Source organism: Zalophus californianus, chromosome 4 (assembly GCF_009762305.2).
Source record: "Zalophus californianus isolate mZalCal1 chromosome 4, mZalCal1.pri.v2, whole genome shotgun sequence".
NCBI lineage: Eukaryota > Metazoa > Chordata > Mammalia > Carnivora > Otariidae > Zalophus > Zalophus californianus.
The window spans coordinates 20051524-20060984 of record NC_045598.1 but is presented as its reverse complement, the minus strand read 5'-3'; the positions used below and the strand labels follow the sequence as shown (position 1 = coordinate 20060984).

Below are 9461 nucleotides of genomic sequence, written 5' to 3'. Positions count from 1 at the left end.
GTCCGGTTAGTAACGGGCCATTTGGTCCCCTTGCACCGCCCAGGTACCTGCACTTCCTCCGGGGACGCCCGGGCGTCGCCGCCAGCCCCCGAGATCCACCGCCGCCCTCAGCTTGTGTGTCTGCCGAGCTTATCTGCCCTGCACGGGCCCGCGTGCCGCCCATGGCGGGGGCCGCCACGACCACGGCCTTTGGGCAGGCGGTGATCGGCCCGCCCGGCTCGGGGAAGACCACGTACTGCCTGGGCATGAGTGAGTTCCTGCGCGCGCTGGGCCGGCGCGTGGCGGTGGTGAACCTGGACCCGGCCAACGAGGGGCTGCCGTACGAGTGCGCCGTGGACGTGGGAGAGCTGGTGGGCCTGGGCGACGTGATGGACGCGCTGCGGCTGGGGCCCAACGGCGGCCTGCTCTACTGCATGGAGTACCTGGAGGCCAATCTGGACTGGCTGCGGGCCAAGCTAGAGCCCCTCCGCGGCCACTACTTCCTCTTCGACTGCCCGGGCCAGGTGGAGCTCTGCACGCACCACGGCGCCCTGCGCAGCATCTTCTCCCAGATGGCGCAGTGGGACCTCAGGGTGCGTCTTGGTTCGAGAAGGCTCCTTTTGCAGATGGAGGAACTGGGACAGGGAGGACAGATGCCACGCCCCCATGTCACACAGCGAGGTAGGGGCCGAGTTGCTTTGGAGTAAAACTGGTGTGAGTTCGAATTCATGCTCTGCCCCTGACTCGCTGTGTGGGCCTGGGTAAGTTAGTTTCTCTCTCTGAGTCTCAGTTCTCTCATCTGCAGAATGGATGTGCTAGTACCCAGTTTGGGATTATTGGAAGTATGGAACGGGTTATGTAGAAAGTGGTATGGTGATTTTTTTTTTTTAAGATTTTATTTATTTATTTGACAGAGAGAGACACAGCCAGAGAGGGAACACAAGCAGGGGGAGTGGGAGAGGGAGAAGCAGGCTTCCCGCCGAGCAGGGAGCCGGATGCGGGGCTTGATCCCAGGATCCCGGGATCATGACCTGAGCCGTAGGCAGACGCTTAACGACTGAGCCACCCAGGCGCCCCGGTATGGTGATTATTGTTGTGACTTGCTGGGCAAAAGTAAATGAAATAGAGTCAGATGCAGTCAGAATTGAGCTAGTTGCCCACTGGGAGGCACGGTGCAAGGCATCTTGTAAGGAAAAATGCTCCATATCTCCTGGCAGAAGGAAATGAGTGTCGCTATTAGAATGAAGCAGAAGCAGGAGGACACTAATGGGGAAGGCTTGCAGTCTGTCCTCAGGAGTCCCCAGCCTTTGGGGAAAGACATAGGCCGTGATGTTTCCTGCCTCCCCAGGCCACTCACCCTGTCTCTTCCTCCCTTTCCAGCTGACTGCTGTCCACCTGGTGGATTCTCATTACTGCACAGACCCGGCCAAGTTCATTTCCGTACTGTGTACTTCTCTGGCCACCATGCTGCATGTGGAGCTGCCCCATGTCAACCTCCTCTCCAAGATGGACCTCATTGAGCACTATGGGAAGCTGGGTGAGAGCTCCTATTCTGGACAGGCAAGGAGAAGGGCGCAGATCTCAGCTGAAGGGAGCTGCTTCCAGGGACCATGCATGTTGGTGATCATAGCCACAGGCAGGTCCTGATTCCTGCCTGTTTATTTTGTGCCACTCTGGGCCAGATACCGTTCTGGGTTTGGGGGACAAGAGAGCTATATAGTTGGTGATATGTACTGCAAAGGAATTAAAACAAAATGAGTGGTTGGGAGTGAGTAGCACTGCTACTCAGTGAGCAGCGCTATCTGAGCTGAGACCCAAATGGTGAGAAGCAGTCAGCCAAGGCAGGACTGTTCTAGGCAGAGGGACCAGTAGGAGGAAAGGCCCTTAGGGAAAGAGTTTTTTGTGTTAAAGGAAAAAGTGAGGGTGGGGGGGGGAAGCCTAGGGTAGCTGAGGTAGTAGTCAGAGGAAGGGTGGTAGGAAATGAAGTCAAAGAGATGGGCAGGGGCCAGAACCTATAATGTTGAAGCACCAGAGAAAGCCATTGATGAATATTAAGCAAGGACATAGCATGAATTAAGAACGTCATTGTGGCTGTTTCGTGGAGAATTAATTGAAACGGGTAAGAATGCAAACAAATCCCTGAGGAGGTTTTTGCAGCAGTCCAAACAGTGGTAGTGAGAATGGAGAGAAGTAGATCGATCCAAAACTCACTCAAGAAATAGGGTTTGCTAGTGGATTGGGCACGGAGACCAAGGAATTAAGGATGACTCTCAGGTTTCTGTCTGAGCTAATGGACAGATGGAGGTGCCTTTGTCAGGGTGCAAAAGACTGAGGCAGAAGCAGGAGGCAGGGGAGTTGCCTAGGGCCCTCATGGCCCGCACTCCTGCAAAATTAGTGCGCTGAGCTGGGGGCATCAGTTCCCTAAATAGCATCTCCAGCCACAAAGGAACCTGGAGAAGAAAAGCTGAAATGACCAGCAGTGAACAGGAAGAAATGTTGTTAGGATCACGATGTGTCAGGTCGTTGTCCAGGGAGGCCTGCTGGCTGTCAGTCAGGACATGGGAGGGATGTCAACATCTTGGAGGGGCTGCCTCAGCCCAGAGTCTTGGTCCATCTCTTGGTAGGCCCAGAAGCCCCATTTTATCTATGCCCACAGTCTTCCCAAGCCCCTCTCCCCGCCCACCTTCATGGCCTCCAGCCCAGATGGCTACGTGGTGATCCTTGACCTTTCTGCCTCTGACTCTTGCCAGTCATCCTTATAAGAGACTGATGTGCAAACCAGATGAGGCCATCGAGGCCCAGAGACATTATATGAATAGCCCAAGGTCAGTCACACAGCTAGTATATTAGCTCAGATGCAGTCCAAACCCAGGTGCACCTGGCTCCAATTGCTTAATTCCTGGGGAAGAACGTACCTGTCAGGCAATCCAAGAAGTCTGTAGGAATGCCCGGGACATAATTCCTTGCAGGCAGAGGGGTGACAATTTCTGATTAGAAGACAGGAGACAGAGGGGCGCCTGGCTGGCTCAGTTGGAGGAGCATGTGACTCTTGATTTTGGGATTGTGAGTTTGAGCCCCACGTTGGGTGTAGGGAGTGAGTCAGTCAATCCAACAGCCTAATGATTGCCTTGGCTTGCTCTGGGACGGACCAGTTGAGTAACCCGAGTGCTCGAGTTTTCCAGCAGAAATGGACAGTGCCAGGAGGCCCACTTTCCTTCTCTTAGAGGAAGTTTGCATTCCTAGAACTTGGAGTCATCTAGTCTGGTGTCCTCATTTTACATTCAGAAGGAGCTGGCGCAGAAAGGGAAAGTGATTTACACCAGAAGTGCCCTGCTAGAGTCCTTACAGTGCATGTGCCGGGTCCTGGGGGTCCGACTACCTGACCCTGAGCTCCATGTGGCAGGGACCCAGCACTGTTCTCGGGACACATTCGATCTTATTATTTCCTACCATGGAGCAAGTGCTTGTGTGTACCAGACCCTGGGACTTAGAGCATTTAATCCTCACAGCAGTCCCGTCTAGCTAGTAAATGACAGAGCCAATGGGTAAAACCAAGTATTTTCTTCTGAGTAAGTTCATTTCACTGCCTCAACAAATATTTGTTGAATGAATGAATGAAAATAAAAGGAAGAAAGAAAGGAAATACGGTCCCTGTCCTTGGATCTTTTAGCCTCATATCAGCTGCTCCTAAACACCAATTTCTCTCCTTAGCTTTCAACCTGGACTACTACACAGAGGTCCTGGACCTCTCCTACCTGCTCGACCACCTGGCTTCTGACCCTTTCTTCCGCCACTACCGTCAGCTCAATGAGAAACTGGTGCAGCTCATTGAAGACTACAGTCTGGTCTCCTTCATCCCTCTCAACATTCAGGTACTGGGAACTAAGAGGCCTAGCCCTCGCCTAGGCTCTGACAGTACCTGGGATCTCACTAAGCCAAGGGTACAAAGAGGCTTTGAGGGGTCAAACAGGGGTATTTGTCCTGGGTCTAACTATCGTTCAGTCCCCTTGGTTTTAGGACCAGTGGCTCTCATGGGCAGGATTCCAGTAAAGAGGGTGGGCCAAACTTTGGCCCTGTTTATTCTGTATCACTAGGTTGTCTCAACACATGCTCCCTCATCAGTGTGAAAATGGGTGATTTCAGAAAGTCGTCAGCAAGGGACGTGACCAAGGCCAAAGACAGGTCTCTCAGCCTCCTTCAGGATGGGCAATTGCCTGTTGACTTGACAAAGTAGTCCCCAGCCCCTGTGTGGACATGAGCAAACTTGTCTGTTCCCTATTTAATGCCACAATTTTCTCCTCTAAAATGAGAAAATCGAACCCTACAATATTAATCATAACAACTACCACTTACTGAGCACTTTCTGTGCTAGGCCTTGTGCTGAGGACTTGTACATGCATTATTCTGATCTCTCCTTGCCATCACGGGACGTAGAGACTATTCTTATCACTATTCTGAGAATGAGCAAATAGATTATATACATATTTATTGGGTGTGCCTACTCTCAACTAAGGACTGTGCCAGGCCCTGAGGATTACCTCGACAAATAAGTCCCTGACCTCATGGGGTATAAAGTCAAATAGGGGAGGCAGATGAGTTCATGACTTGTCAATAGTAAGCTGGTAGGATCAGAGCTGTAATAGGATCGCCCCAGGGGACCATGGGTGTGCACAGAGGAGCTTATCTGTTCCGATTTGGGTGGGTTGGTGGACAGGAAAGCTAGGATGTAGCCATGCCTCCGGGGACATGTAGAGCTACTCCAGGCGCAGAAGCTGCACGTCCAGAGGCTTCATGAGGCAAGGTCGAGGGGAATGTTTGGAGACTGCTTGCGGTTTGGTACAGCCTCAGTTCCACACGCCTCTGTTTCACTCACAAAGCTGTCTCTCTCCTCCCTGGCCAGGACAAGGAGAGTATCCGGCGGGTCCTGCAGGCTGTGGATAAAGCCAATGGCTACTGCTTTGGGGTCCAAGAACAGCGAAGCCTGGAGGCCATGATGTCTGCCGCCGTGGGAGCCGACTTCCATTTCTCCTCGTATCCTTGCTCTCTAGTCTCTGGGCCACAGCCAAGGGGGAGACGTGGGGCTCAGGAATGGCCACATCTACCCTTGTGGCTGACTACTTCCATGATGGCCGGTTGGGCTCCCTGGTGACTGTCTCTCAGGCGCAGAGGCTGGTCCCCTAGAAGCCTTCAGCTTTGCTTGTATCTGAGGACAAGGGAGGGTATACTGATTAGAAGGAGCAGCAAATACAGATGCTGAGTATTGAAAGGGCAGTGGTCATTTGGGAGAGATGTGAGGGCCTCAATGTGCTTGGCGTCCTGACTGGGAAAGGGAAAGGGGATGTAGGGGGGCAGGGGCAGTAGAAGGCAGGCAGCAGGGGGCCTGGGTGCCCTGCTAAGGAGTGGGTGGCCCTCAGCTTGTGGGTGGGCAGTGGGAACCAGCATCGTATGGTTGTGCAGGGTGTGACGTGATCAGGCATACATTTTTTAAAAGCCCCTCTGAGTGAAGAAATTGCATTTAAGGGATGTGAGTGGGGGCAGGAGAGTGCTTACAGTCTGTAGATGAGAAGAGATGAAACATGAGTAGTGAGAATGGAAAGAAGGGTGTGACTTGGATACAAGGAGACGGCCCACCGACCGGATGGTTATGGGATAACTGGAGGTAGAGCAGAAGTTCAACTCCCAGTTCTGGCCAGTACAGTGGTGTGGCTGCTTGTGTTGGTCACTGAGGCAAGAAAAGAAGAGGAGAGGGCAGGTTTGTCACATGGGTGGAAGGGATGGGCCCTGGCAGATGCGCTGTGTTGGAGGGGACCGTGGGGACAGCCAGAGCTGTCTGGGAGGCGGCTGGACCTTCAGAACTGGAGCCAGATTAGTGACCGTTGGGGTGGACCTAAGGTCATGTGTAGGTGCCTGTCAGGTCACGGTGGCCCCTGTGAGGCAGGACAGGGAAATGCGGGCCCACAAGTATAGTTCCAGATATTTGACACCTACGCAGTATGCTGGAGACCAGAGGCGCTCCAGAGTCCTTGGCATGGAGGAAGAGAATTCCAGCCCGTACTTACGGGTCTGTGTCAGGCCCTTTCACAGGGGGGAAACCAAGCTCCCAAGCTCCCAGGGAAACAGACATGTTATAAATGGTGGCAGTAGAGTGCTCAGTGCTTGTTGAAGGCGTTGAGTTGCTACCTCACACTTGCAGTTACGGTCGGCAAGATCAGCTGCGTGTGCTCAGCAAGAAAGAGAAGGGGCAGTTCCAACAGTGCTGTGAGTTTTTGCACGCGGTGCATTACGTTATGCATTGGTACGCGTTGCCGTGCAGGATTCTATTTATCCGACTGTGCATACTCTTTAATAGATGATTTGAGGAATTTTCACGGATATTTTCTAATCTACACATTTGTGCTGATTTTAGATTCTACCACCTCTCCTAATCCTCTTAAGGTTCAGCTTCACTCTAGGTAGAAGATGATTTAAGGATTGGTACAGAGAAGGGGGAAGTTAGCTCTGCCAATGAGTGGGTAGATAAAGCTTCATGGAGGTGGCGGCACTTGAGTTGCATTATCTTAAAGTGAGGGGCAGCCAGGCTGATGGAAAGGGAAAGGGAATTCAAGGCAGAGAGAACATTTTGTACAGAGGCATGGCAGTTCAAGGCTGAGGTACGTGTGGGGGGTTGCAAGTAGAATAGCGTGACTTGTGGGCAGGACAGGGCTTTGCCTGGGAGCAGGGATAGGGCCAGACGGATGGGCAGATAGATGCAGGGTTTCTTGTGCCCTGCTCAGGAATGTGGACGTCAGGTTGGAGACAAGGCAAGTTTGAGATTATTGCATGTCAAGCAGGATGGATTCCACTCATCCTGAGTGACCCTCAGGGCCGACTTCCACAGGAACAAGGCATTACCTCCTGAGGAAGAGTGAAGTGGAAGGGGCACAGGTTCCAAGTCAGTTTGAGTAGAGGTGAGATGGATTTTGGTGGCTGGATCCATAAGAGATGGGAAGGAAAGTCTGTAACCTGAACATCATTTGGTGGACTACGTACCCTGCTTGCAGGATCTCGTTTAAACCTCATTCAGTCCCTTCTTGCAGACGAGGCAGTTGGGGCTCTGAGAGTGACAGGTGCAAGGCCTTCTCCCTGGATGTGTTAGAAGCACAGTTCAAACCTCGGTCTCCCTGGTTGTAGAATCTCAGTTTCTGATACTGGAGTCATCTAGTAGAAGAGCCATGGTGGCCATCTTCCCACGGTCAACGGCCATCTCCTCCTCAGGCCAGCCAGACTCCCAGGGCGTCCTCAGCAGTATCACAGTGTTTTCCTTTGTGAATCTGATTTGTATCCTTCCCGTTCCACTTCCCTGCTGTTCCAGAGAGAGGTAGAAGGTACCCAGTAGCCCAAGTGGAAATTTGTTATCTTTGTGCTTCCCTGAGTTCCCTCCCACGGCAGAAGAGAAGTCAGAAACCCTTACTACGAACGTGCTGTGTGCCAGGCGCCATACTAGGTATTTTGTATTCATTGTCTCAATTTGATCCTCACAACAACTCCATTTTACAGAGGAAAAGAAAGGAAGTGGCAAAATCAGGATTTAAACCCCCCAATGGTCTGGCTGGAGAGCATGTGCCCAAGCACAGCCGGGAGGGTTCGTGCTTCTCTGGTCCTTTGAGCCTCAGCAGTGTGGGAAGAGGCAAATACGGGAGCATTTGGGTTTGGATGTTTGAAGGGGCTTCTCAGACCCGATTGGTTCCTGTTGCCTGGAGCTATAATGGTGAGAAAGGGAGAGGGATGGGAGCCAGACATGATTGTAGAGCCAGCATCCGTCGAGGTCAGATCCTGCCCTGATCAGTGCCCATCCTTGCCTATGCTCCCAACCTTGACACGGCCTCCCTCAGTACCCTGGGCATCCAGGAGAAGTACCTGGAACCCTCAGACCAGTCGGTGGAGCAAGAAGCCATGCAGCTGTAGCAGCAGGCTGGAGAACAAGAGGCATAACCCAGCACTGGAGAACGTGGCAGCTCCCAGTGACAGTGGACAGCTCAGTGGACTGCAGATCCAAGAGCAGTCTTTCCAACCAGAGCAGAGCACCCACCAACCCCTCCGTGGGCATGAGCTCTTGGTGCTGTTGCCGGGGATTCGGGGCTGGCCCCACTTGGGCTATGATGGAATATGCTACAAATACAAGAGTTTATTTTCTACTTTTCGTGACTTCTAAACTTTCTCCAACCATCCAGGCCCAGAGAGTTGAGGCAGAACAAGGGAATGTTGCCTTCCCTCAGAAGAGTCCCGTTTCTTTATCTGGGGCAGTGTTTCCCCCAAAGCACGGGATTGTGCTAGAGGACTGACACTCAGTCTCTGGTTGTGCAGTTTGGTTAATTGTCAGTTTTAGGAGTGAGACTCAAGCTTGAGCTTTCACAGGCAAAGCTTCCTAGCAGATCTGAACGTTTTATTTTCATGGTATTTATTTTACAGTTGTATTCCTTTTTGGCAAGTGTTAACTAGTTTTCCATTTATACGAGTGGTTAAAAGTTTACTTTGAAATTGTTTATAAAAAGTGAGTTATTTAAAGAAAAATATTAAGTATATAACATGACATCATGAGGAGTGTGGCAAAAATGAAGATGGCTTGAAGTTGGAATAGCGTTTGCTTCTTGCTCTTCTTGCAACTGGTTGAATGCGATTCACATTTTCGACCAATAGGTGGCACCCCAGGCTTTTTTTTCTTTTCTTTTCTTTTTTTTTTTTTTTTTTTTGCTGCCACAGCCTGGGGACAGATGGCAGTTGTGCCAGAAGTCTTATTTGCAGACAGTTGGTCCTGTTAACACATGAGAAGGGCTTGGCATTTTACAGAGTACTTCCACACAACATGCTTCTCATGTGGCTCTCACAGCAACTCCTGGAGATTGAGACAAGATAGAATATTATGAAGGCTCATTTTACAGTGAGGCAACAGATGAGGAGTTTGAACTTTGGTCAGCCTGGCTGTCTCATTGTTCACTTTGCTGACTTCTTAATTGTGAATTCTTGATGGTGAAAAGTCACAGCCCTTCTCCCACAGGATCTGTAGCCCATCAGGAAGAAGAATTTAAACACCTGTAGAATATTACTGAATCATAAATCAGGGGGACGCTAGGTCACTGGTGGTTTGGGCAGTTGGAGAATTCAACTTAGGAAAATCTGTTCTGAAGTGGCATTGAGATGGGGGCGACTGGGCTTTGCTTCCCAATTTGGGGAGTCAGAGCAGAAGGAAGAAGAGTGAGGGGCGATGAGGAGGCTCCTCCAACTGGGTGAGTATGAAAGCCGCCGACCTCCACTCCCACGCCTGGCCATATCGGGGATAATAACTAGGTGCTGCTTCCCCAGCTGCTTTCATCTGAGAAGTTCAAAGCACCACACCCCTATTAACACCCTACAGTAGGTGGGGAGTATCAACAGAGCAAGCCAGGGAAACTGAGGCCAGGAGGCACAGCCTGGGGACGGCTGAGTCAATGGTGGGGCCTGGAGCC

At 51.5% G+C, this 9461-nt stretch overlaps 1 protein-coding gene across 1 annotated transcript; it reads left to right on the top strand.

Moving 5' to 3' along the window:
• The first annotated feature begins 11 nt into the window (after positions 1 to 11).
• On the top strand, positions 12 to 8153 carry GPN2 (GPN-loop GTPase 2). The gene is made up of 5 exons (XM_027576666.2): positions 12 to 572; positions 1360 to 1516; positions 3691 to 3851; positions 4880 to 5010; positions 7851 to 8153. The coding sequence occupies exons 1-5, from the start codon at positions 162 to 164 to the stop codon at positions 7921 to 7923; spliced, it is 933 nt and encodes a 310-aa protein (XP_027432467.1). The 5' UTR covers positions 12 to 161; the 3' UTR covers positions 7924 to 8153.
• Positions 8154 to 9461: the final 1308 nt, after the last annotated feature.

Excerpts from the sequence above, each read along its gene's own strand:
- GPN2 (XM_027576666.2), top strand. The coding sequence starts at position 162 with ATGGCGGGGGCCGCCACGACCACGGCCTTTGGGCAGGCGGTGATCGGC. Across the intron at positions 573-1,359 it reads TGGCGCAGTGGGACCTCAGG|CTGACTGCTGTCCACCTGGT; the intron begins GTGCGTCTTGGT and ends CTCCCTTTCCAG. Across the intron at positions 1,517-3,690 it reads TGAGCACTATGGGAAGCTGG|CTTTCAACCTGGACTACTAC; the intron begins GTGAGAGCTCCT and ends TTCTCTCCTTAG.